Source organism: Plodia interpunctella, chromosome 2, assembly GCF_027563975.2.
Source record: "Plodia interpunctella isolate USDA-ARS_2022_Savannah chromosome 2, ilPloInte3.2, whole genome shotgun sequence".
NCBI classification, from domain to species: domain Eukaryota; kingdom Metazoa; phylum Arthropoda; class Insecta; order Lepidoptera; family Pyralidae; genus Plodia; species Plodia interpunctella.
Window position 1 is genome coordinate 12,029,315 of NC_071295.1, and position 27,662 is coordinate 12,056,976.

A 27,662-nucleotide genomic window follows, 5' to 3' on the forward strand; every position below is an offset into this window, starting at 1 on the left:
ATACTATACACAGTAACGAAACAGATTAAAGTTCAACTTAATCTAATAAATAAAGTTTGCATTGGTAAGACAAATCTTAGAACTAGATACAAGACACAGACAAAAACTTCTTATTTAACAGAAGGAAGATAAGAAAAAATTGCAATAGAGATTTTGATCAAAATCAAAACATTTATTCAGAAATTAGGCCTTCACACGCACTACGTCATATTCTAAATTAAATGATGTTTACCAAAGCTACAAACTACTAGAATTTCGGAACGACCACTGCTGAGAAGAAATGCCCAAAAGAAACTAATTCAAACAGTGTTGACTTCCAAAACTTCAGTGCTCAAGTCGAACAATTATAAAAGCAATATATTTATATTTTCAAGATAGTCCCTTGGCAGAAGATGAAATACATCCAATAGTTATAAATCAGATCGCACCATTAAATTTTTTAACATCACCACCATGTCACGCAAGCATGACGCTGCGGCACCATAGATAAATAAAACCGCGTGTTGGTCCGTCTATAAATAATCTACGTGGATCCAACTAGCTACAACGCGTCAAACACCATAATTACAACTCCAAAGTCAATTATTTAGAAAATGCGAATGTACTTTAATTTAAAAGTATAAAATTTACATAAATTTTGATGCTTGTTTAACAAACATCTAAAGCAAACCACGGATCAAAACATTTACGCAAAAGATTGGTCAAATCTCATCAAATGTTTATTCTAAATTCAGATGCAAAGTAAATATGCATACAATGATATTAATAAGAAAGTACACAGAAAGATGTTTACTTAAATAAAATACAATTTTTTAAAATGTTTTCCGTCGTTATAATGTATATATACATATCTTTTTATTTGTCCTACGTTTAAATATTATTTTCTCAAAGTGTCATTTTCTTCTATGCATCTTTAAGGATGTCAAATTGAGCAGATATTTCATTTATAATAAGAAAATAATATTCAGAGATGTCATGAAATGCGGCGGCATTTATGAAACATCTCGCAGACATGTAATGTCACTGCATTCGGCTTGCATTTGGCACATTTCTGTTTCCGTTCCGCTGATATCGCCGCGTGGGCAACCTTCGGACAATGAACTGAAGACATACTGTCTGCGGCTGCGCTCATTGTCAATGTATGTATGCAAGGGAAACAATCAACTGCTGTTAATTCGCTTTTCTCAAAATCAATAATATTACTTTTATGTATTTCACATGAACCAAGATCTCATTAAACAGGAAATATTACAGAATCATTAATCAGGAAATACAGTTTAACAGCAAAAAGACGTCACATTGCTCAACAGAGCAGAAAAAAGCTGAAATAATGATGAACAAAACAGTACTTAACACTCAGCTCAGCTTATAAACATTCTAATTATATTTTGCAAAAAATATCTGAACTCGATCGATGACCTAAAATGATCGATAACCATTGCGGTTAAAACAAACCGCTGTCTACATGACTAATTAAGGTAATAGTCGCGGATTTGCGGCGATGGAAGGAAATAATGGCATTCTTCGGGACAGGTCGCCAAAGATCGACGACCTAGAAACGACGCAAATATAGCAAGTCGATCGGAGGACCCCACGTGTCTTGAGAACACGTGATCCGTGCTATGTGTTAAGAAAAGTTACGACGAGACTACTAAATACAATGGAACTAACAGATTGCTATAAATTTGTAGAAATTCAATTTTACTGTTTTGCTATGAAAGCGTTCCTTTTTGGGCCTAAGATAGACAATAGATGTGATATGATAAATGTTTACTAATCGCCAAAGAGTTATCACACTCCAATTTTACAAGTATGTAATAAATATGTAACATTATAGCATTTTGCATTTGTATCCGACAGAAATATGAGACAAATAAATTAAATTTTGACTCTGCAGTGGATTTAATTCAGACATTGTAAAAAAGGGTCTTGGAGTTGATTTAATCCAAACATTGTAAAAAAGGGTCAAATGCAGGTATTGGTTGTCAGAATCTTTTGATCAACGGATATCACATAATTACATCCTGATTACCATCTCAATTTAATTACAATACTAAGAACCAATTCGCTAAACGTCCTACGTTGAACAATGGTGGCCAAGCTGGGTCCACAAGACCAATATCTGAGTCACATGGCCATTTAATGGTGCATCGGAACAATAACATAGCTGATGCCATATAGCGTGCCTGTGCGTAATCAGCATTTGAGTTGTGATTTGACGCTTGTAATGAAAATATCTATCGTCTCTTTTCGTCGTCTCCGCGATCAAAATATACAGACACGGTATTTAAATAACAAATAAATATGATTGATATCCGAAAGAGTACTTATCGATTTAAACTGATTCGGGAAAATGGATTTCATGTCAGTATTCTATCATAAATATCATATACTACTTGAAATAATGGTTAAATTAAAACTTAAAAATAAACATAAACGTAAACGTAACATAAACGTATAAATAAACTTAAACGTAAACGTAACATAAACGTATAAATAAACTTAAACGTAAAAACTGGAAATAGTAAAGTTGGGAATGTGAACCTAAAACAAATTGGGACCATAAAAACCCGTGCATATTTTTCACATGACATAATTTCCGAATAGCCTTGAATATTATTCTGTCTGGCTTGGCGCTATAATTGAAAAGAACAAAAGCTACGATTGCATTAACTTTTGTCAGCAAAAAGATGAAACAATGGCAAACCCACGATACGAGAGGGTCACACAGGAAGCTAAAAACTTTCTGCTGTCTGCTTTCTGCGGCGATTTGTATTTTAATTTTTTGACTTCATATTTATTTTGTATAATAAATCCAAACTGCGAGTAATACAGTATATTTATAAAATTATTTCATCCCAAACAGAAAAATGGCCAATTTGGACATTTAATAAAAAGAGCAAATAAAAACTAATGTTTTACTCCAAATACACAAGATATTCCCAAAGATTGAACAATTTTGCTCCTCAATGTTAGGCCAAGGCGATACGTATTATGGCGTATTACCGAAAACTGATAAAGAACTGTTTTTGCTTTTGCTCCGATTCTAAAATCAGCACGGTCATCATCTGTTCAGTCAGCAGCACTATAAAATATAGAACAAATGGTATGTCGTTAAACTATTTTGATTTTATGTGCGCCCACGCAAACTTTTGTAACAAAGACAACTAGAAAAACTACCAAACAATATGAAATTACGTTTGAGCCGTTAAAATTTATGTCTTACAATTACTTGTAGGGTTTTGATATGTAGTTCATTTCCACTTCATAAAAAAGTATTGTTATATTTAGACTACTTTAAAAAGACGTCCAAACGAAATATTTTGACTTGATAATAGTGTTTATTCAGATCCCTTTAAGATTTTTTTTTATTTTCATAAGTATTTATCACAACATGCTATGCAACGGGCAGTGTTACGGTAATTGCAGCCGCACACTTCGAGGACTTTCTCCTTGGTTCCAAGTGATGACAAGATAGTACAGTCAAAGCTTCAGTGAGATCTATTTTGCACATGCAAAATTTCCATATGGGTACAAAGATAAAAAGCCTAACTATTTATAGTTGTATTTTCAATTTTAATAAAAAGGATTAAAATTGATAAGCAAATTAACAAATTTATTTCAGCAAAGCTTGGACTCTGTCGTTGCTGTTACTCCTAAGTTAGGAAACTGAAAACCTGTTTGCAATAAATTCCTGCTACGGTCGACTTGTGTTCTTTTTGCTCAGCATGAGTCAAGGGGTTCGATTTCGCCGGGTCCGGTGTTCTCGGGTCGATCAACCCGTCACGGGATTCATTATTTACTGTTAATTAATTCATTATATTAGGAGCACGATGGCGCAGTGGGCCGCGAATTCGGCCTGCGATAGTTAAGCCACTTTCACAATTGTCGATCATTGATGGGACCAAATATGTTTTAACTCAAGCTCCTTCATGCTTCAGAAGGCATGTTAAGCTGTTGCTTACTCTTGTATTTGCAATCATTAAAAAAAATCTACACTGGGCTTTTGAGTTGGTCATGGACCCAAGGGCTCCTAAAGGACAGCACTCCAACAGTGGCGACATTAAAATAGCTGATGATTACGAATTTTTCATAGGTACTCTATATCACTAAAAGCAAACAGGTTTAAAGGCACTGGTGTCCAAAGCCTTCTATAACCACTTGTTATGGTTGGATGGCAAATAGTCACTGAGGCCTGTGTAAAGTTAATGTTCATACTGGAGATTCCATCAGTCAATGGACTTGGCTGATCTGACTAGATCAGAATTGGTTCCCACAACATTTTTGCCACAAACATGTTTGGATGCACTATAAGTATAATAAGCAAATCTATGCTAATATTGTAAATGTGAAAGACTGTTGCTTTTTGAATGTAACAATATATACAGCTTAGTGTTGTCCATTCATTTATTATTGATGTTGGCCATAGTTAAGATAATTATATTTCTGTTCTAACTTCACTGTGAAGTACTTGGTAGAACATATTATTATGTGTATTTGCATTTGCAAATATACATAATATTATGTAAAACAGCAATAATAAACATAAAAGCATTTGCTTTTATCTGTTCATGTTCTGTAAAAAAATGTTATTGGTGTGATTTCCTTGGAGCTTATTGCCAAAATTAATTAAATAAAATGTGACATTTTAATACGTTGTTGGTGTTCGTTAAATTATAACTTGTCCCATCCAACACATCCTACAAGGGCAAATATCCATTGGATTAAAGTAGAATAGAGCAAATTAGTTATGATGTAAATATTGATGTAATAGTTATTTATACAAAAGTTGAACAATTGGACGCTCAAAAATGCCCCTTTCCTAATATGACATAGCAATGTAATTATAATAAGCTAGCTGCGCCCCAGGGTTTCACTCCTATGGGAATTTAAGGTTAAAAAGTACCCTATGTGTTATTCCAGGTTATTTTCTACCCATGTACCAAATATCATAACAGTTGGTTCAGTAGATAAACCATAAAGTGCTTCAGTTTTCAGAGCGCCATATCTCAAAAGAAAAAACAGAATCAATACAGAAACGGGCCAAACACACCCAGAACCAGACACATACTAATACAAATATTAGCCCTGGCTACAAATATTACAAGCTGGAAATAAAACCCAGGCATTTGACCATTATGCCCATAGAAGTCTCATTAAAAAGCACAAAAGAGAGACACTGAGAGCACCATTAATTCATATATCATAGTGATGCCATGAACATAATTATAAAACTATTTTAAATAAAAATATACCAAAGGGTTTTTATCAATGCAACTGTAACGAAAACTTTTAAAAAACTACAGAAACCTACATAAATTTTCTATTTTCAAATTTTTTTACTGTGGTAATTGTCACATTTGACATGACAAGTATTGTGCCAAAATAGGCATTTTATTTTGATTCTCTACAGGTACATTTTATTTTAGTTATGTGAACTCATAACAACTGAGAACCATTCATTTTATATGTGATTTTCTTTATTATTTTATTTCACTACTAATGAAAGAGACACAATTGATGAGATTGAAAACTAGGCAATAGCACATTTCGATATTCCGCCGAGCCCAGATAACATTAAAACCTGTCAATGATATTGGACTACAACAGGAGGATCAGTATCAAATTATCTTACAGAAGATCTACAGTATTAGACTCCATCAGGTAAATATCCAAGAAACTCTATATTAATAACATAAACATAGCTGCTCACCTTTTAGATGAAGTCGTCTCCGTCATTTTCAATAAATCACTTCTTTATGCTGGCGAAATCAAATAGCATTATCGTGAAATCAGCGAATAAGGATTATCGGCGAAACACTAGGCGTATGAAAATATCAGCATTGATTTCTTTGAATTTACAGTAAAATAAAACTATTAGGAAACCAGGCTGAAAATACACACAAATCACTCCTTTGCTATCGTTGCGTAGAGGCGCCGGATTTGCGGTTGTCCGTGCTGTCCGTCCGTACAGAAAAAAATGTTGACCGGGCATCGCTCTGGCAGTTGTCAATTGTCAGAGTCAGAGGATTAAGCATAGATAACTGAATTCAAATTCCTAATTTATGTTTGATTATAAAAAGAAAAAATATTATTATTATTAAATAGGTATAGATACCCAAGAAAATTATTATGAAACGATATTGCGTAACGCTAAATTATGCTAGAAATTATTTCCTTTTAAGGAGATCGTTAAACAATGTAATAAACATTACATAGTATTTTGAAGTATACGCAGGTATTCTTTTGCGTCGTGAATTTTTATTCTGTCTGTTGTCATGGCAACGCCAACTGATAACAAAAGCATGGCCAATGGCCGTGTTCAAAATTTTCGTGTTTACTGTCACCTACAAGTTGATGTTGCAATGCAACCTAGGAACTATATTTTTTATCGATTAAACTAATCTAGTTTACTGTGTGTTAAATGTAAGGGTACAATATAGTTACGGGATAACTGACGAGAAAATGTTTAAGAACACTTTTCAGTCTGGTTTCCTCTCAATTCTTTACAGTATAGGCAGTAAGCCTCTACAAATTTGGGATAAAAAGGTTCGAAATGGGCACATAAAGAGGATAACAGACAACGATATTCAGAGTCTGGTGCTGGAAATAGTTGGGACTAATGTCAGCACTACATACATTACGTGCCCCGCCGACCCCAAGAAGACGCTCGGCATTAAGCTGCCTTTCCTAGTTATGATTATAAAGAATCTGAAGAAATACTTCACTTTTGAAGTCCAGGTAATGATTATCTAAACAACTTACAGTGTGCTACATGTAGACGATTTAGTCAGTTTCCTAATTTCAGTAATAATCAATTTTGTTTTTTATAACCTCAACTTCTTGTTTACAGGTATTAGATGACAAAAATGTTCGAAGGAGATTTAGGGCCAGCAATTACCAGTCTACAACAAGAGTCAAGCCTTTTATCTGTACTATGCCTATGAGGCTTGATGAGGGTTGGAATCAAATTCAATTTAACTTAGCAGATTTTACTCGAAGGGCCTACGGCACAAATTATGTTGAAACTTTGAGAGTTCAAATACATGCTAACTGTCGGATAAGGAGAGTCTATTTCTCTGATCGTTTATATTCTGAAGATGAATTGCCAGCAGAGTTCAAACTTTTCCTTCCTATACAGAATAAGGCTAAAACAGCAGTAGCTACATAGAAATCTTTTGTTTTAATAGCACAATGTGTTTTTAATTTAGTAAAAAATATAATAATAAGCCTATTTTTATTTTCATATTTTATTGTACATCATTCTTAAAATCCTTACATGCTTTGTACATTTTATTTATTTTGTACAATTTTCAAATTTAATAAAAGCATATAAATAAGTACATAATTTTTAATTTCGATTTATTTTTTCTATACCTACAAATTGAGCATTTGAGAGCCTTAGTATAACCTTCCTGTGTTAAACAAAGTCAAAACTCGAAAAGCATTCACACTGTTGCTGATCACTGCACTACTCTAGTTTTACATATACCTGATTAAAGTTCGGGGTTCTATCAGTTATAGTATTGATATTACGTATCAGAGAGAAAGCCCAATTTTTTGTAAGTGAAGTAGAAGGATAACTATTTGTGAGAGCAATACTAACTATAAAAACAATATAGTACTGCTCTGCATTATTACTTACATGTTTTTATATCTGTGCTGAGACACTGTCGATTGTGCTAAACTTCGAGTTTGCCACGCACGGGACCTTTTCTAAATATATGGTGCTAATAAGTCTGTGGCGCTAAATTACCCATGGAATTAGTAAGTACTCCGTACAACCGAAGTCCTTACTAAATCTATGAAATTACCTAGTGTCCACAGACGTATAAAGGAAATATAGAATCCATATTTTAATATTGCAAATTATTTAATATAATCTTTGATAAAATCCGTCTAGCTGGTTTGGCATAAATAAGTAATAAACATCCTGACTTTCAGCATAGATAAGAAATGGATGCACGCGCATCCCTATGAAATAAAATATAAATCTATACACTGGAGTCATGAGCCCATGCGAACGAAGTCACCGGCATTAGCTAGTTAGTTACCTGTATCTATCTTTTTTGCTTGCTGTGAAAACGAATGTACAGCCTATATCTACAACTCAAGCGAAGTGACAAGTTTTTACGCATGGAATTAGTAGGTAGGTACTCCATGCTTTTACGTTACAAGTGCGGCCGGTCCGTCATGATTTAAAAGATATAGAAGTAGAAAGGAAGGATTCTGTCATATCATATCTCTCTGTCCGAAAGTGAGGATGTTTGTTACTTATTATGCCAAACCAGCTAGACAGATTTTATCAAAGATTATAGCATCAAATCGATTACGAAATGGTTAGCATAGGCGTATTATTTAATCTGTGGCATAGGTTTAGAAAGCGTGTGAGTCAAGGAACTTAAAAGTTCCTTGGTGAGAGTGGACATAATAGAATCGATGGATCGATGGTAAACAACACTACGTATTGTTGACAGTCCGATTTGCCAGCCAGCTGTCCTCCTGTCAATACAGCACTAGTAGAAGAAAAATGCGAAAAATGGATGTGCGATTTGCTTACGATAAATTAATTTTATTTGTATTTTTTCTTTATTCGACAACATTATGCAACGCGAACGATATCTTAGGATGTGGCGGTTTTGTGAAAAGTCACGTTAGTCTGGATTTTTCTAAAATAGAAATTGGACTGTAAGTTAACCTCAAAATACTAATTGGATTCGTCAATTTCGGCGTTTATGTGTGTTTCAAATAATTTGTATTAATGTATAATTGCATCATCATGTAGTGTCCATTTAGGAAATTATAATTTATTGTTACAGATACACAAAATCGGGAAGTCTGATTGAGAAGACTGAATGCGCACCTAATAATGGTTATTACTTTCTACCACTTTATGAGAAAGGAGAATATATTTTAAAAGTCCATCCCCCAGCTGGTTGGAGCTTTGAGCCTTCCGAAGTGGAATTAACAATAGATGGAGTCACTGATAAATGTTCTACGAGTCAAGATATCAATTTTTCGTTCAATGGTTTTGGTATAGCCGGGAAGGTGATCACAGTCGGGCAGCAAAAGGGTCCGGCGGGCATTGCGGTGCAGCTGGTAGATAATAAGGGCGAAGTGAGGAACACTGTCACTTCTGTTGGAGGGGACTTTCATTTCACTCCTGTTATTCCTGGGAAATATACTGTAAAGGCTTCTCACCCAAGGTGTGTACTGTGTAATAATCATGATTTATTTATGTTTTATTCGGCCAAACAATACTGAACGAATATTATTATGACAGATGGAAATTAGATCCGGCACAAGCAATGGTGCAGGTGAAGGAAGGCAACACAGCATTGCCGGTGGGAGTTCTAGCAGTCAAAGGTTACGATGTGAAGGGCTCCGTTACTGCTTTCGGCTCTGCTATTCATGGGGTGTATGTCCTGTTGTATTCCAAAGAGGTAATGTATAAAATCTAATATCTTTTATTGCCCTATGTTAATATTTAGATGTGAAAATTGTATTTTATCAAGGTCACAATCTTAGTGCTGATGTCATAAACAGAAAAAACTAACTTATTCACATCTTTGTTTAACTCATAAGAAAGAAAGAAAGAAAGAAAGAAAAATCGTTTATTTGGTTACATGGTTAACAGTTTTACAGACACATGTTTAATTTACCGGGCATGAACCAAAACGGCCTTCGCTCAGCATGTGTCGTGAGCCGCTTGACGGCCACGACGCTGATCTTCCGCGAATACCAATCAATAATAAAAAATAAAAAATAAAAAAATAATAAAGTAATAAAAAATAAAATATAGACTCCACAATACTTATACATTTAAATCTTTATACCGGTAACAATATACATACACAACTTATACACAACTACACAACTTATAACTATACTAGACTTAAATTTAAAACAAATCACCTTTTACTCGTAATATCGCAAAATACAGTTAATGCTGCAACTAGTTATTAATTTGCAAATGCAGAATATGCTCCCTTAGCTTGTTCTTAAAACATTTTACAGTTAGAGAGTTTCTAATGGGAGGAGGAATGTTATTCCAACACTTGGTTGCAGCGTATCTAAAACTGCCACGGAAAGCAGCGGTCCTGTGTCTTGGAAAAATAAGGCAATTTCGGTTTCTAGCACGGGCAGAGAAAACCAATTTATGAAATAAATAGGATGGGCACCTGTTCTGAATAATGCCAAACAGAAGAACCGCAAAGTGAAGAAAGATAATTGCCTATTTGAAATACACAAGAAGAAAAGGGACAGAACAATTTGTACTATTCTATTTTCTTCCTCTTGATCACAGGCAAGTCCCAAATACCGTGTTGAAGGCTGCTACACCGCCATGTTACAAGGTCTCCCCGACTCAAAGGACTCTCCAATCTGTCACACCATCACCGATGCTAATGGGGAATTCACCTTTGGCCTCGTGCCTGCTGGAGAGTATAAGTGTGTCCATTTATTATTTTTATTTTATCTTATTTAATAAGGCCTGCAACCAAATTTGATTTTACCTTTGTATTAAACTGAATGTTTTGTGTCTTATGGATAAATTTATCTAGCATATAATATTTCTCTTCAAGGCTTATGGTCCTCCCGTCACCGCCAGGTCAAGTGACGTACATAGTGAAGCCTGAGAAGGTGGACTTCACTGTTCTCCATGACAGCCTCTACATCAAGAATGCTTTTGAGGTAATGTTGTGGTTGTGAAAGAATAAAATAGTATCATTATTGTGGTTAAAAATTTGGATGAAATTGCAATTATTCTTAATCTGATCAAATATTTTATTATGATTATCCCACTGCTGTGCTACGTTGTGCTAAAAAGTATGTTAGGAGACCACGGAGATTGCAAATTAATTGAAACGTCAGCTACATAGCTAAGGTCCGTGTTGAGTCCAACATTTTACTTTCAACAGCTTTCACTGCCCATCCCGATTTCGCTGGGATAAAACCATAATTACTATGAATTGAAAACCGATAGTTTTTGAGTTTAGGAGCGGCGTCTATTAATCACTTGATGTATTTTACATTTTTCTTCACTTGGTGATACGTGGTCAGATTTAAGAATAACAAAAACCCTTTTGTGGATTTAATTCACGATTCGTGAACCTCATAAACATCTCCCTCAGGTGACAGGCTTCACGCTGGTAAGCTCTGCACGCTCCGCAGTGGGCGCGGACGTGAGCGGCGCGCAGCTGCTGCTGGACGGCCGCGCGCTCACCAAAACAGACAAGGACGGAAAATTCACGCTGACCAACCTGCAGCCTGGCACCTACGCTCTGAGGTTCCAACATGGTTAGGCTTATTTTTTTTAACTCTTATTTTAAATTATATATTTTTTTAGAGTTAATAACTTATGTAAAAAAATAACAAAAATAGTTATGCCCATTTACAAGTTTCGCTGACAAATAGTTTCATTTTTAGCAAAAAGAAAACAAGCTTATAGGATGAGAGACAGAAATCTAGGTTTTAAAGATTTAAGAGGACTCAATAGGTTTCCCTTTATAAATCGTAGTTTTATTGTTAGATTGCTGGGATTTATTTAGATTAAAGTAAGTAGTTGTTTATTACGATTACTAACTTTACCGTCCAAAAAATCCTTCGAAGGTCTAATTTCTACACGATTTAAAATTATTATCGAAGTTCATAATAATCTTTATTCTAGAAACGTCGGTATTCAACACGCAGCTCTCCGTGACTCAAAACGGCAATATCCGTGTGATCGGCACCGCTGACAAACGTTGGCGCGTGTGCGGCTCTGTCACGCCCGTTGGACGTAAAGTGCTTATCACCGACGTTAAGGACTCTAAGGTCGTCCCCATCACTCCTGGAGACGATGGTGAGTGGTATTGTGTGACTTCATAGGTCATTATTAAAAGATCGACTTGAGCAATCTTGTTTCCATGAAATTTGGCATACTTAGGAGTACTGTTGTATGTACATATTTAGCAGTACTGTTTATGAAACTCCAAAAACAAGTCACATTAAGTGCATTTATTGTGACTATTGTAGTGTATATTTTTATTTTATACTAGATGTTTCCCGGGGGTTCGCTCCCGTGGGAATTTTGAGATAAAATATACCCTATAGTAATCTTGGATAATGTACCTTTCTAATGGTGAAAGAATTTTTGAAATCAGTTCGGTAGTTTCGGTAATTACTCGCCTCATAAATACAAACTGACAAACGCTTCTCTCTTTATAATAATAGTATAGATAGATAAATTTTTATTTATATACACTAAAATGTATTTCAAAAATAATTAAATTCATGTATATGTGATGTGACTGAAAACACGCGAGGATGTGAAAGAGATAGAAACTCATAAGACATTCTACTCGTAATGTTATGTTATTATATGTTAACTGTCGATGCTACGAAATATGGCGATTGTCGTAGGCAAGTGGTGCACATTCCTGCCGGTCGGGCCCTACGTCGCTAGGGTGGACGTCAGTGAGCAGGAACAGAGAGATGGACTCCAGTGAGTAGTGCACTTTTTGTTATTGTTGTAAGCTTAGGCCCTGCTTCACCACTTTCTGATAAAATATATTATAATCTGATAGATAAACAAACTGCTAGATGAAAATGGTTCCCTATTTGTATGCATACAATTTTATGTCATAATTTAACATGGCATACTTTCACTTATTATAATAATAGTTACGCACAATATTAATTTGGCATAATGTTTTAGGCACAATTTTTAATGCATACTTAGATACCATAAGCATAACAATTTTTAAGCATTGCATTGGCGGCTTATAACCTACTGTTACACTATATCTTTATGCAAATAAAAATTATGGTAAAATACATTAGCCTGAACTATAATTATGCTTATTGAAAAGGTATGCCAAAAACAAGTATGTCAAAAAATATATGCTTCACTTGTTATGCTAAATTAAATTAGGATAAAAAAATTATGCGAAAATAAGGGATCTCGATGAAAATAACTGATGTGATTGGCCAGTTAGACCTACAACTTTTGTATAACACGATTTTTAACACTATCGCTTCAATATATTAAAGACTCTTTATCAGCAAGCAGTGAAACTATTAATTGGCTATCGATACCTTTTCTGATGAAAAACACAAAAATGTATAAGCTTTAATGTTTTTAAGGAGCACGGGCTATTCTATCACAGTACATTTTGTATAGTTTTAATAGGCAATGTAAAATGGTATCACAACCTTGGATGAAAGACAGAAATTGTATCGAACCAGTCCATTAAGCCAAGTAGGGTTAACATTGTTCTAAAAGGGTCTCTATCTATAAGCATAAAAATTTAAGTCATAATGTAACACAGCATACTGTACTATGGCATAATGATTTTTATGGTTTATGCATAACAATTTCAACCATAACTAACCTAACCCAACCTAAAAGTTAATTATGCCACATTTACCCGTATGCCAAAAAACGATTATGCCTTAAAAATAGTTTATGCCATAAAAAGTGGACCCGTTCTAACGTATATGTTCTTTCACAGATTCTACCCCCTCTCCCACAAGCTGTCAGTAGAAGACTCGGCCATAGACGGGATATCGTTCTCGCAGCTCAAGGGCGAGCTGAGCGGCAGAGTCGTGTGTTCGTCCGCTCTGTGTGACGACGTCGCCGTCACCTTACGACCGCTGTCGGCCGACGGCGGGTACATTGGGAAACCGCTCACTATGAAGGCTAAAGGTTTATATGATTAACTAAAACTGACTGTCTGTATGTACGCGATAAACTCAAAAACTACTGCACGGATTCTCATGTGGTTTTCGCCAATATATAATGTGATTTCGGGGGAAGGTTTAGGCGTATAATTTATTATGTTCTTACCCGAGCGAACCCGGGACGGGCCGCTCTAGTACTATTAAAAAAAGTGTCTACATTTCTAGCTGTACCCCGGGCTTCACTCCTGTAGGAATAAAACACAACCATATTGGTGATTTCTCGCTGTCGGTGATTTACTATTTTATGCACACAACATTTATTAGTGTAAACATTAACTTCTATATAAATTTCTTCCAGTAGACCCGCGAAATTGACTTCTATTTTCTCTAAAAATACCCTTTTTTTTGTTCAACAGACGGCAAGTACAAGTTCTCGGATGTCCTCCCCGGAAGCGTGGAGGTGTCGGTGGGGGTGGGCAGGTTGTGCTGGAAGGAGTCCACACACAACGTGGTTCTGACGTCACAGCACGCGACTGTACCCGACTTTATTCACACCGGCTACATCCTCAACTTCCACAGCTCGCATGATATCAAAGTGAGAAGCCGTTCCATTACTTCGTTGCCCTTTTTAACAATTTTTCAAAATGTATCTGTTTTGTCTGTTTTTCCAATTTGCTTGCACGTCTAAAGACGTGTTTGAGTAACAAACTTTGCAACAAAAATGTCATTTTCACCGGCTGATTTTGATGAGTTTGAATTAGTTATAGTTAATATCCCGAGGTCAAACAGGTGAAACCGCAGGCGGATCTGCAGGCAACAGTTATTACTGAATATATTTTCGTCAATTAATAATAGTTTCTTCTTTGATTTTGTAAATTAATTAATGAGCAGTACTTCGCCATTGCCATAACATTATCCATGGCATTATACAATATACGTGTGTTTTGAACACAATACAACACTATGTTAAGAATGTGAAAAAATTAAACGAAGACGCTGTCTCCCTTAACACCGGTAACACTAGGTGTTTATCAACCAAACTTAACCGTATTTGGTATTTCAATGGCAATGTAGCTACATTTTCTTGACAGACTCTAAATGGGACACAGTCATAAAGTTGTAATTGTAGAGAGAGAAAGGGATTTCATTAAGACATTTATAATTTTCTTATCAAGTGTCCCACGGCTGCCACCGCTCTAACACATAATTAAAATTTATTTACGTAATGCGTAAGTTTTTGTCCGCACCTTCGCCCGCGTTTAATTCCTGTGTCCGCTCATAACTATATATATATATATTTATATATATATACAATATTAGCTTTTACCCGCGACTTCGTCCGCGTTTATTACGTGCGCCAGTTCGCAACTTATTTTTGTCAATATCTCAGGTTTTAAGCAACGTATCGCGATGAAACCTACACAAGATTTTAAATTAGACCATCCGCTATACAACTGAGAATGAAACCGCATCAAATTTCGATCGTAGGTGTCGTACAAGACCGGCAAATCGTCGGGCGTGCTGGATATTCCGCGTGGCACGAGTCAGCAATGCGTGCAAGAGGCGGGCAAGTACGAGTTGACGCCGCTGGGCTGCCACCGCTACCAGACCGACACCGTCACCGCGGACACCACTGCGCCCGAGCCTCAGGTCTCTCATTTATCTATTTATTGTATAACTAGCAGCGCCCCGGGCCATCGCGCCCTTGGGAATTTCGAGATAAAAAGTGTTATTCAAGGTTATATTCTATCCGTGTACAGAATTTCATAACAATCCGTCCAGTGGATTTCGCGTGAAAGAGTAACAAACATACGACACACACATACATCCTCACAAACTTAATATTAATAGGATAAACAGGCATCGTTTGTTTGTGTTTGCGTTTTTCTTCTTTTCGAGTGTGTTATTGCTAATAATGGTGTCGGAGTTTTATTCAAGTCTCCTAAGGTATCTGACACGACTGTAACTGTCACGATAAGTAACTGTCATGATAAATAACTGTCACATTTACGTTGACGTCTAAAATGTAGTATAGCATACATTATATATAATAATATGGGTTACTCTAAAATGTTTAACGTCTTTGACAGTATTATATTATAATACTGTCAAACCGTATCAACGGAGATGTCGACTATAGTTTTGACCTTTTAGAAACTCTATACATATCTCACTCAGACAGCTTTCATTCAGATTCATAATAAATCGATACATATAAGACTTCAAACACTTTGTTGGCAATTTAAATCGCCTATCGACTTGCAGCCGATCCACTTCCAAGCCATCGCGCACGCGGTAGTGGTCCGCGTGACGTCGCCGGAGGCAGTCAAGGACCTCAAGTTGCGAATCACCACTGATTCCAAGGGCTCCAGCGACGTGGGACCCTTGGAACCCAAGCCTATGTCTATGGGAGGATATGTATATGAACACACGTTATATATGGCTGATGTAAGTAGATATTGTATAGTGGCGATATAAGTTTGTTTGCCTATTGGTGTCAAGGGTGGCAGTGCCACGGGAACCTTGGAACCCAAGTCTATGGCTATGGGGGGATACGTGTATGAATATATGCTGTTTATGGCTAATATAAGTAGACATATAGTGGGCAATATATATTCGTTTGTCGATGGGTGCCGAGGGTAGCGGCTAGCGCCATGAGACCTTTGGAATCCAAGCCTATGTTTTTCGTATTCTTTATCTAAATGCCAAGTTTAGTATATGTGTTCCATTTATAAGATTACTTATGTGATTCTACGTATAATTAAACGTGTCATACAAGGAAGGGGAAGGAACCGTTTCGAGTTAGCAGAGAGTGTCCTTATTGTACGTACTTAGTATTTTTTATTACTGTGTTGATAGTGATTTCTAGCATTAGGCCGTGCTTCGTTGCGTTGGAATTCCGCGTTGGCGAATTTCAGCTTTGTTCCCATACATATAAAGTTCAAAATTGTAGACCCAACAAATATATTTCTGTAACCTTTTATGACGTGTCGCACTGCTGGGTAAAGATCTCTCCCTTATTTGACGACCTCGGTGGCGCAGTGCTTGCCTCTGAATCTGAGATCCCGGGTTCGATCCCCGGTCGGGTCATGATGGAAAATGATCATTTTCTAATTGGTCCGGGTTTTGGATGTTTATCTATATACATATGTATTTGTTATAAAATATAGTACCGTTGAGTTAGTATCCCTTAACACAAGTCTCGAACTTACTTTGGGGCTAGCTCAATCGGTGTGATTTGTCCTTATATTTTTTTTTTCAAAAAATCGTTTAGCTTATCCCGTCATTTACTTCTTTCGGTCCTTTGGATTTGTGATTTTCAGTTTTATATACATGATGATAAAGCTTAAATTTGTCAACGTGACGCACGTTCGAACCCGGGCAAACAGACATTTCCTCCTCCGCCCCCCAGGGCGAAGTGGGCACAGTCCACGCGTCATCGTCCACGCTGCTGACGGAGAGCCAGACGCCGCAGCAGCTGGTGGGCGGGCCGGCGTGCCAGCCTGACGCCGCCACCGTCCGCGCCGTGCGCGCGCTCACTCTGCGCGGCCGGCTGCTGCCGCCCGTGCCCGGCGTCACGCTCACTCTCACACAGGGTACGTACGGTACGAACCAGGACCACTCCATGACCTTCTCTGGATATCGAATAGGACAACTCACTGTGAAACTTTTCGGTTGATTGGAAGAAGATTCCGCCTTTGTCGCGCACAAAGGCGTACTTATCCCAGAATAGAACGTATCTCTTTCTTTATTTTACTGCTCTCTCTTAATGTGCTTTCTTCGTGAAATAAAGAGTTTACAAACAAACAACAATAACATTATCGAAGATTCATGCATCACCGAAATTTCAACTTTATAAATATGCTATTAAAATAAATCTCACTTTTGAAGTAGTAGCGTAGCGTGAAGATGTTCTTATTTTTATAACAATGATTGCAGAAAGCACTAAAATCCATTATCCATACTAGTATTGTAAATGTGACAGTGTGTTTGTTTGTTTGTGGGAATTGGTTGTGTTAGGTGATGTTAGGTGTGGATAGCCGTATGTCACTTTTAACCCTTCTGGCATAATAGGGACCAACACTGTTTGAATGAGTTTCTTTCGGCATTTCTTCTCAGCAGTGGTCGTTCCGAAATGCTAGTAGTTTGTAGCTTTGGTAAACATCATTTAATTTAGAATATGACGTGAAAAAATTCCTGTGAAGGCCTAATTTCTAAATAAATGATTTGACTTTGACAACTCGTGGAGCCGCGAAAATCAGCTAGTCAATAATAAAACTGTATTCTGCGCAGACGATCTGAAACTGGTGCAGACGACGACCGCGGACGGCACGTACAGATTCGGTCCTCTGGACGCGTCCAAGAAATACGAGATCGTTGCCGAGAAGGAGTCCTATGTGTTCAGCGCCCCCGATGAGAACGGAGACATCAAGGCGCACAAGCTGGCTGAAATCTCCGTGGAACTGTTGGACGAGGCCGATAACTCGCCATTACAGGTATTGCAGAGGATTGTGAGCTCTGTGTTTAGTACAATAAGGGCTGTTAATGCTCGCGCGCTTGGGACTCGTTTGAGGACTTTGTAACGGGTCGACCATTTCGCCTTATATAAACAGTTTTTTTGTATTTATTTAACTTTATTTACAGAAATAGGTAAAAAGCTGACATAAAAGTCTGAACTTTTTTTTTACCAGTCTAATAATAGGTGACGCAAAGAGAAAATTATGCCACATTTTATAATTTTTCAAATTAAATCCTATATCAAATCAAGTGTGGCTTAATAGGCTAGTTGCCAAATTTTTGTTTTGTTAACTATTATTATTATATTTTATATCATTAGAAACACCAGTGAAAAAAATACTGTGATAATGACAATACTTTCAAAGATATGACAAAAATAAAATCACACATTTTAGGACTCGTCCATACGCTCCACACTAAATGACACGAACAAGTGACGTCACAACGTGCGAAAATGTTCGCGAAGAAAGATATGTTTGTTCGACAGCTATATTATATATTACGTTTATAGTGATGATTTCTTAATAAAATTGTTAATTTTTTTTTGTTTTTTTATGATAGCTAAATTTATTTTGATAATTTCATACTTTTTGAAAAAGGACTTTTCAACATCTTTAAATCTTCGTATTTAGATCCAGCTGGATTGTTACAGTCATGAATTATCATAATGATCCTAAATGTATCTGTTTTATCTAGATTATACATATTTTTTACAATTATCTGACCTTGGCAACTACCCTATTGAAAATTGTCCACGTATCAGGGAGCGCCGGTGTCGGTGAGCGGCGGGTCGTACCGGCGGGTGCGCGCGGCGGACGCGGACGGGTGGGCGAGGTTCGCGGGGCTGCAGCCGGCGGACTACTACGTGAAGCCGCACGCCAAGGAGTACCGGTTCGCGCCGCAGCACCAGCTGCTGCACGTCGCCGACGGACAGCACCAGCGGGTCACGCTCAAGTTTGTACACATTTCTCACTAAACTCCGTTTTTTATACAAGTAGGTATATTTACTACACAGTATAAAGCGAAGTCGCCCTCCAAGTTTGTCTGTTTGCTTTTTCCTTTTAAAACACACACAATTTTCATTGTTTACACAATTTACTCCTTTTTTAGGTTAGGGTTTTAGACAAGAAATATGAAACACTTCACACTGTGTCTGTATTAATAAATTTTATTTTCCGAAAGTTACAGCACGTATTGGACGACCTTTTCAGTCTTCTTCTAGTTGCTGTGTGCGCGTTCGATATTCCACTGTAGGAACCAAGTAAAATAGGTCCATTGGTGTGTACTATATTTCTAGGATTTTAAAAAAATCTATTTATGATTTACTAGCTGCGCGCCGGGGCTTTGCTTCCGTGGGAATTTCGGGATAAAAAGTACGTGTATGTGTTATTCCAGGTTATTTTCTACCCGTGTACCAAATTTCATGACAATCGGTTTAGTAGATAATGCGTGAAGAGGTAACAAACAAACTTACGCATTTATAATAAGAGTTCGCATTGGGATTCAATCATATCGAGTGTGCTATTGCTTACACTGGTGTCAGATTTTATTCAAGTCGCCTCTCTATCTCATCTAGTGACTTGATAATGAATAAATCTACAAGCGTGTAGAAAACACAATCGACAAGTATGATAACGCAGTGCACTGCAGGGGCCGGCGCGTGGCGTGGTCGGCGCTGGGCCGCGTGCTGCGGCTCAGCGGCGCCGGCGTGGACGCGGCGGCGCTGGCGCTCGCGCCCGCCGCCGCCGCCGCCGCTCACTGCGCGCCTGACCACTGCACTACCGGGGCCGCCGGGGCCTTCAGGTGACCATTATATATTGTTGTTCCTTAGCCTGCCACATTGCTCCGGCGGGCTCCGTCGTCTCTCTATAGGTTTTCAATCCAATGCAATGAAGTAAATGTGACGGAGGAATTATACACGGAGCAATGTAGCATGGCTTTTGTTTTTATGTCAGTAAAATCATGTAAAATTCTAGTTATGGTTTAGTCACATATTATGTAATAAACTTACCCTCGACTTTGCGTGTTCACGTGTGCATTGTGTTCCCTCGTAGTCACAGTTGACTAAATTGAAAACGCGGTGGTCACCAAAATCCGTGTAGTCGACTGTAGACAGCTTGTAATAAAATTACCATCAATCCCACTAGTCCCATTAAGTTGTCCCATAATGGGACTCTTAGTCCCATTATGGGACAACAATCTAGTATGACATAATTTGCAAGAATTTTTTTTATATTTCGCAAAAAATTATAAATCGATAAAACTAATAATGGCGCTATTGTTCGGCTAGGTGAGGCCTTACAAAACTGAAATTTGTGACAAACTTCATATAGTTCATTGAATGAAAATACTGTATACGTCGGCGTAAGACATAAAAAGATGAATTAATTCAGCCGAACTGGCACGGTCTGGATAGCTCAGTGGTCAAGAGCATTGTCCCGGATGGACAGAGGCGCGGATTCATTTCCCGCTCGATTATAAAATTTTTTCATCTCATTATTATTTTCAAAAACTTCATACATCAGTTTACAATTGTATTGTTCCTAGAATCCGCGGCCTGTTGCCCGGCTGTGTGTACACGATCGAGCTGAAGGAGTCCCCTAACCCGGATTTGGCGGGACTGAAAATTGTGAAAGCACCCGCTTCATTAGAGGTATGTTTACGGTTCATTTATACACGTATAACTGGAAGTATGTGAAAATATGGACAGATGGACAACGAAGTGATCTTATAAGGATCCGTTTTCTTATGAGGTACATACATAACCCTAAAGGTTAATTAAAATTACATGTTGTATGCATGTATAACAAACGCATGAAATCCATAAATATTGTTTTGGACATCTTTTCATTTTAACCTAATCTCCACACACAAAATATTTTAATTCATTGCTCCGTTTCGACAAAAAAAAGTTTTGAAGGTGATAGAAGAACTAGTTAGCATTTATCATATTAGTACGGATAGAAATCCATGATATAAAAGTCATATTTTTGTTAATTTCCAGGTGAAAGATAATAAGGACATCGAAGACATCCTCATAATCGTGATCCAACCGCAACAACTGACGGACGTCAATGTCCTAGTGCACACGGCCAACATCGACCACTACAAGACCCTGCGCCTGACACTGTCCACGGAAGACAATCCCACCACGCCCATATACTCGACCAAACTCGACCCGGCCGGTTATAACCAGTTTCTCAATCCCGGTCTCATGTACGCGCTGCCGAGGCTGCCAGCGGATAATAAGACTTATGTCTTGCAGTTAGAGTCGAGTTTGTCGAAAGTGACGCATGTGTACAACGAAGAATTGCATTATTTCGTGTCGGATGGGAAGTTCAAGAGTTTCGACATCGAATTTACTCCTAAGGTTGGTTGATTATTATAATTTATTTTACAGATTACTAGCCTTTGTTGTACTAGCGTTTACAGTTATTTTTCCGGGATGCAAGCTACCCTATTTCCTTCTCCATACTTCAAACTACATGTATGCAAAATGTCTAGATTGGTTGAGTAAATAGAGTGTGAAAAGGTAACAAATAAATAGACAAACTTCCTTTGGCATTTATAATATTACTTAGGAAGTTAGGATAGGTGATATACTTAGGTTAGGATAGGTTATGTAGGTATACTGTTAAGTTTACTGCACCCTCTTAGTCTACTTGTTTCTCTTTCCATCCTAAGGTTGGCTGAAAGAAATTGCATTAGCGATAACTCCGCTTTTGCACTCATTGTTTCAATATCTTGTTGTAACTTATAACTCCTTTGTGAATGGTGCAATAAAGAGTTTATCTATCTATCTATATACAATGGTTTCTCAACGTGTTTGGTGGTGGTCGAGGGAGTAATATTTCTTTCACATTATTTAATAGGATATGTATAATTTTGAAAATTCTAGTAATTCAAGTCTGTTTTGCTTCCATATGAAAATCAGTTGATCTTAAGTAAAATTACCAATTTTTAAAAATGATCTGTGCAACTTTTTCTTGGCCAATAGTACGTTGGAGCCCAGGGCCCGTTTTTTATTTTTTTTTTTTCACTTCGCTCGGTCTGCGGCATCCTTAGTTGTCAAACAATTGGCATGCATATCAATCCTACAATAATTTTATTTATTTATTCAATTTCAATACAACGAAATGTGAAAACCGGCCTTCAAAATGCCTAATGCTATTTCTGCAATGGACAATACGACAAAAAAAATATGGTTAAAATAAAAATACCATTTGTAGATTTTGTCTCGTAGAGTACGGAAAAAATATCTGAGAATTTTAATTTCAATATATATATAGAGAAAGAAAAAAATCTAAAAAAACTGTAAGTGACGTCACAGCTCGACTACATTTGACATGTTTCCTTTGCCTGCACCGCCACCTACTAAAAAAGTATAAACGTCACGTAATGTACAACAAATGACAGAAAACATAACCTGAACTCATTGTTTACTGCTCCTTCCTTTTGCATTATTTTTGATTGTTTCGTAAATTCATTATAATTGTTTTCTTAGATCGTCATCAAAATGACACTACACAAAAATCTTGGAAACCGATTAAGTAAAATCAAATATGTAGGTAGGTAGTAGGTACTTACTGGAACTGGACTGGTTTGACATTATATGTCAGTCATACAAATATTTTTTTCCGGAAACTAAGAAAAGTTAAGCACTGACATCGTTTAACAAACTGGTCTCAGAGTAACGTCACTTCCGGAAAAATAAATTAAATTTTCTAAAAAATGTATCTTTGTAAGTAAATAAAAGTCGTAAAAAAATAATAAAAAACACTAGTTTTTTTTGTCGTATTGTCCATTCAATCTCCAAATGAAATCGTCGAATAATAAATTTCCAGATGAAATCCTCCGAGCAAGAGCTCCGGCAGAGCTCGCTGCTAGTGGTGCCGCTGCTGCTGGGCGCGGTGTTCGCGTGCCGCCGCCGGCTGCCGCTGCCGGCGCTGGCGGCCGCACTCGGCGCCGCGCGCGCCGCCTCGCGCCCGCCGCGCCACGCGCTGCTGGACCGCGCCAGCATCGACCACATCGTGTCCACCGTCAACGCGGCGGGGAAGAAAATCGCTAAGAAGAAGCAGTGAGCTGTGTTGTGTTGTGTTTACTGTGATCGAGTGCGGGTTTCGGGATCGTTAGACAGTGTATGTTTTATGCCAAAAGTGTTGTTGTAATTTCAACGGTAATGACGGTGATAATAGCCTTGTTATTCATAAAAACGATAAAGCGTACTTTAAGCTAAAGTATGTTATGTCTCGTTCTGTCAATGCCAACTTTGTCTTTTTTATGAATAACAGGTCAGGGTTTTAAATATTATTTATTAATAAAATAGTGCGCAAACCTAAATAAAAGTATTGTATAATACTAATATAATACAATCAAAAGTAAAATGATTCCTTAAGAATATAATACTTCGTTGACAAAGAACAGAAAACGATAATTAATCAAACCACCATAGCCAAAAAATCGAAAACACTATTGATAGATGACCTTGAAGCCATTCAAAATATCAATAGTATTACTTATTGAATGTTGAAGAATGTGTGAATATGTGCATAAGAATAAACGAATTTGTGTTGTAAAATAATAAAAAGTATTGAATTGTAAGAGTGAAGCGAAAAAAAACTGTAGGAAAATAAATCAGTTTTCAAAACCTAATAAATCACAATCACAGCTATAAGTCCCTGCGGTCAGCAGCGGTTAAAAATATCCCTACTTGCGGAATGAGTTTTATATAATACAATTCAAAAATAAAACTTGATACAGACATTCCAGTAGTAGAAATTTTCAATTTATCTCATGGTGTCAGGTGAATTATAATTTACTGTGTGGTGATTAGTCAAATATATTTATATTTACCCAAATTATTGTTACGTTACTTCCTTAGTTTATGATTTGCATTTATCGTGTGGTGACATCTAAGTATTGATTTGGAAATAAAATGGCCTGTTGATATGCATTGTGTTTTATTTTCATTTAATAATTCAACTAATAATAATCAACTGCATATTTCTCACAAAAGCAGAGTATAACAACAAGCGATGACGTTTTCAAGTAGGTTTACAAACATAAATTAATGCATACTTATTGCTAATGTCTATATATACAAATGATTTTCGAAATTCAAAAGAATATATAAATAGATCTAAAGTTTTATAAATTTATCTGTCGTAACAGCTGAATCTACGTTCACAATCTGCAATGCTGTGTGTGCGGTGATCCCATAGCCTCGCGTTTTCTTTGCTGAAAAAAATCAAATTTTTAGAATGGCGTACTAAAATTAAAAAAAATACTTTTTACTACTTGTCATACTAAAATAAGTATAACTTCAAGTCATCTAAAATTTCCATAGATATAAATTGTAAATCTGTGAAAATTTCATAAAAAGTACGTAATTTACTTTTGAATTTAGAACATTTCTATTGGTCATAGCCCCGTGGCCCCTCCATTCTTATTTTAAACTATATCAATCAATAATCATTGGCATCATGTTTGCACTTATAAAGTTGTTCGGTACCGGAATAGGATAGTTAGATAGGTATATAATAATATTGTTTTAATTTTACTAATAATATTTTGATGTTTCACTCAACAAAACTTGATTTAATTATACAAGTGTTGATTTGATCTTGGGCTTCCGGGTATTCCGCTTATCCGCTATCCGTCATCCTTGTGTTGGCAGTACTGACACACTGCGCCCCCGCGCGTTCTTGAACAAAAATCGATTATGTCGGTACGCGATTTTTGGGCAGCAGTGCTCATAAAAATCTTCGCGAATCGTGGAATGTAGATGTCGATTATGACATCTAACTACGGACGTACGGACTAGCATCCATATTCCCATGATAGAAGTTCCCGAAGGCGTCTGCGCATATACTGACCACGCAGAGCGCGAAGCGGTGAAGGTGGTTTTGCCAGGTAAGTTTATCTTTTACCTAATTTTTAGCATCAATATTTTGTTGTGTTTTTGTATGGCGTGACCTATTTTGCAATTATTTTATAGGAATATGTGTATTACTTACTTGACAAAGTATAGCTCGAAGGCCGCCAAGAAATTTCTACTGGATCGCGCATGCAGCTTGCAGAGTTTAAGCTTCTCGCACTCCTCCGCACTTTGAAAAGAATTGACTATTAAATACTGTCTAATTCCTTGGCCTACCCACTTATCGTAAATCATACGATAATTGTTACAACCTACCTTACAATGACTCGTATAGGTAAATCGATACCGGGGTCTTGGTCCAACTGTTTCGCCCCATCAGTTGGACCAATAGGTAATAGTTGCCTTCAATAGGGTCAGTGGTCAAATAATTATAATCAATTTCGATAATAATTATTGATATTTACCCACAATGTTCCGTGGGGCCATAGATAAAAAAATGGGTGGGACCCTAGGTGGGGCAGGCAAAGTTTACAAACCTACAATACCTACGTATATTTTTATTTGTGCAATAAAAAGTTACTTATTGCAAGAAAAAAATACAGAAACTAATTACGAAAAATCAAAAGGCGTAGAAACCTTCAGAAGTTTGGTCATTTATCTTAGCTTTTAAATACCTACCTATGAATCGATACTGAATTTATGAAACCAGTTAGATATTTCTCTCTGCTTCCCAGATCTGCTTATGATCTACCTACCCAACTTACATTCACGAAACCACTAGTTAGTAACCTGTGACTACACTCTTATAGACCAGTCATCGTATTTTTAAGCTATTCCGCCCAACTGCTGGACAAAGGTCTCATTTCTCCTCCAACTCCCTCCATAATATTCTAATATATAGGTAGGTACCTATGCCAAATCCAACAATGTCTTTTCGCAGATCAGATCACTCCAACGCTTCTTTCGTCTGCCACAGACCGAATCTGTCGTATATTCTTAAATGGCTGCCTGCCACGGCTAAACAGCTGATTTTGGTGAAATTTGGAATATATTATACTTAGTTAATGACTCCAGCATAAACGGCGTACGGAGCTGCTTGTAAAGCAATTAAAATTAAGAATTAAAATGGTTGTAACGTACTCTCGCTTCATCCTCATTTTGCCGGCGAGCCCGGTGTCGTCGAACCCACCAGAAGTTAGGAAGGGATTGATGAACCGCTTGGCGATGATGTGTGCGTCTGTGCTGACATCTGTTAATGAAAATTAGTAAAACGTTTATTGAATATTGTCTTAACATGAACATTAATTACATTACTTTTTAAAAATTACACATAGATATACATATAACATATATACTCAGAATTTATAATATTTATTTCTGAAATCGAATAGCATATTGCTATTGACAGGCAGATACACAGATAGATGAAGTATCTGTAGGCAGATACTATTTAAAAATTTAAAAACCTATACAATGTAGGTATCTATTACAATATCTTTTTATCTTACCTGTTTTCTCCATGGTGTCCACTGGTTTACACAAAACTGCACAAGATGTCGCCACCAACAAGAAAACCAATACACATTTTGCCATTTCTAAAAAATAATTTATAATTTTATGACTGATGCAATAGTACACATGCAGATTATTGCGGATAAATGTAATTTCTGAAAAGCCTTACTATTATATACATGAATCCCCCCTATTCTTAAGAGTATAGTGACGCGACTGGCGTGCCTTGACGAATATAATAAATACATTGTTATTTGTCTGTATTATCGGAACATTTTAAATAATTTGTACAAACAAATCTGTTTGTTCGTCATGATGGACTGTAGGGTTCACTGCATGTAAATTAGACCAAGATATTTTAAGACAACAATTTGTAAAAGGGCAAAATATTATGACGACCTCGGTGGCGCAGTGGTAAAGTGCTTGGGTTCGATCCCCGGTCGGGTCATGATGGAAAATTGTCTTTTTCTTATTGGCCTGGGTCTTGGATGTTTATCTATAATGTATTTGTTATAAAATGTAGTATTGTTGAGTTAGTATACCATAAGTCTCAAACTTACCTATTTGACCTAATATATTTATTTTATTATTTGAAGATACGTTAAGATGGAAATAGTTGTTGCAAATGATATGCAAATGGTCTGACAACTAGGGTTGCCGACAACCGTGCAAAGTGGAAACGATAAAGTAGCAAAGCTGGGCTCCGACGCTCAACAGCTGAGGAAGAAAAAGAAAATCGCTGAGATGAGAGAGAGTTGTTGTATGCAAGTTTTTTTATCCTATTATATTTATTGATCCTCTTATGGTGCGAATTACGCTGATTTTCATGCATCTATTTTTTTAAGTTACGGGTGATAGGAAAAACTTTTTACAACGATTCGTTTCGATTTGTTCGAGTTGGTGCACTACCACTGTGACTACCACAGAATATCCACCAATAAGCTATGCTTGATTTCTTTAGCTCCCTGTTTGCCATTAATCTTACGGAACCCCATAACATTATGTGAAACACCGTGGTGAAACATGATACAAGTAAAAAGATGGGATTAAAATAAATAAGTTAGTCATTTTAGTTATTTTCGGAAACCATTTA

General features: G+C 36.8%; 5 protein-coding genes across 6 annotated transcripts in view; 3 read left to right on the top strand and 2 right to left on the bottom strand.

Moving 5' to 3' along the window:
• The window catches only part of hpo (hippo), a 25,414-nt gene extending 19,430 nt beyond the window's left edge, over positions 1–5,984 (bottom strand). Inside the window, exon 1 of the mRNA XM_053765720.2 lies at positions 5,714–5,984. Coding sequence (XP_053621695.1) covers positions 5,714–5,739 — 26 coding nt within the window. The 5' untranslated portion in view covers positions 5,740–5,984. The remainder of the gene's footprint in view (positions 1–5,713) is intronic.
• On the top strand, positions 5,365–7,340 carry Bug22 (Basal body up regulated gene 22). Of its 2 annotated transcripts, XM_053765901.1 has the most exons (3): positions 5,365–5,664; positions 6,513–6,741; positions 6,854–7,340. In XM_053765901.1, the coding sequence occupies exons 1-3, from the start codon at positions 5,591–5,593 to the stop codon at positions 7,169–7,171; spliced, it is 621 nt and encodes a 206-aa protein (XP_053621876.1). In that variant the 5' UTR covers positions 5,365–5,590; the 3' UTR covers positions 7,172–7,340. The 2 variants fall into 2 exon arrangements, with proteins under 2 accessions (XP_053621876.1, XP_053621886.1); XM_053765911.1 differs by lacking the exon at positions 5,365–5,664 and having other exon boundaries at positions 6,285–6,741.
• A 1,154-nt stretch (positions 7,341–8,494) lies between these two features.
• Positions 8,495–24,129, top strand: LOC128681581 (uncharacterized protein). The gene is made up of 19 exons (XM_053765597.2): positions 8,495–8,688; positions 8,820–9,206; positions 9,284–9,443; positions 10,307–10,449; positions 10,584–10,692; positions 11,133–11,298; positions 11,669–11,842; positions 12,403–12,484; positions 13,494–13,687; positions 14,079–14,257; positions 15,151–15,312; positions 15,928–16,110; positions 17,075–17,258; positions 17,956–18,158; positions 18,944–19,134; positions 19,831–19,983; positions 20,728–20,833; positions 21,185–21,550; positions 23,025–24,129. Exons 1-19 carry the CDS (start codon positions 8,531–8,533, stop codon positions 23,259–23,261), a joined length of 3,537 nt encoding a protein of 1,178 aa, XP_053621572.1. The 5' UTR covers positions 8,495–8,530; the 3' UTR covers positions 23,262–24,129.
• On the bottom strand, positions 24,124–26,741 carry LOC128681810 (uncharacterized). The gene is made up of 4 exons (XM_053766011.1): positions 26,566–26,741; positions 26,198–26,306; positions 25,197–25,286; positions 24,124–24,417 (listed from the first exon to the last, which is right to left on the bottom strand). Exons 1-4 carry the CDS (start codon positions 26,648–26,650, stop codon positions 24,336–24,338), a joined length of 366 nt encoding a protein of 121 aa, XP_053621986.1. The 5' UTR covers positions 26,651–26,741; the 3' UTR covers positions 24,124–24,335.
• Positions 24,474–27,662, top strand: part of LOC128681677 (zwei Ig domain protein zig-8-like) — a 375,154-nt gene continuing 371,965 nt past the window's right edge. The window contains exon 1 of the mRNA XM_053765828.2: positions 24,474–25,092. The gene's annotated coding sequence lies outside the window, so the exon portion shown is untranslated. The remainder of the gene's footprint in view (positions 25,093–27,662) is intronic.

Coding starts and splice junctions, on each gene's coding strand:
- Bug22 (XM_053765901.1), top strand. CDS start 5,591: ATGATATTGGACTACAACAGGAGGATCAGTATCAAATTATCTTACAGA. Junction 5,665..6,512: donor ACAGTATTAGACTCCATCAG/GTAAATATCCAA, acceptor AATTCTTTACAG/TATAGGCAGTAAGCCTCTAC. Junction 6,742..6,853: donor ACTTCACTTTTGAAGTCCAG/GTAATGATTATC, acceptor TCTTGTTTACAG/GTATTAGATGACAAAAATGT.
- LOC128681581 (XM_053765597.2), top strand. CDS start 8,531: ATGCGAAAAATGGATGTGCGATTTGCTTACGATAAATTAATTTTATTT. Junction 9,207..9,283: donor GTAAAGGCTTCTCACCCAAG/GTGTGTACTGTG, acceptor TTATTATGACAG/ATGGAAATTAGATCCGGCAC. Junction 13,688..14,078: donor GCTCACTATGAAGGCTAAAG/GTTTATATGATT, acceptor TTTGTTCAACAG/ACGGCAAGTACAAGTTCTCG.
- LOC128681810 (XM_053766011.1), bottom strand. CDS start 26,650: ATGGCAAAATGTGTATTGGTTTTCTTGTTGGTGGCGACATCTTGTGCA. Junction 26,307..26,565: donor GGACACCATGGAGAAAACAG/GTAAGATAAAAA, acceptor TTTCATTAACAG/ATGTCAGCACAGACGCACAC. Junction 25,287..26,197: donor AAAATGAGGATGAAGCGAGA/GTACGTTACAAC, acceptor TTCTTTTCAAAG/TGCGGAGGAGTGCGAGAAGC.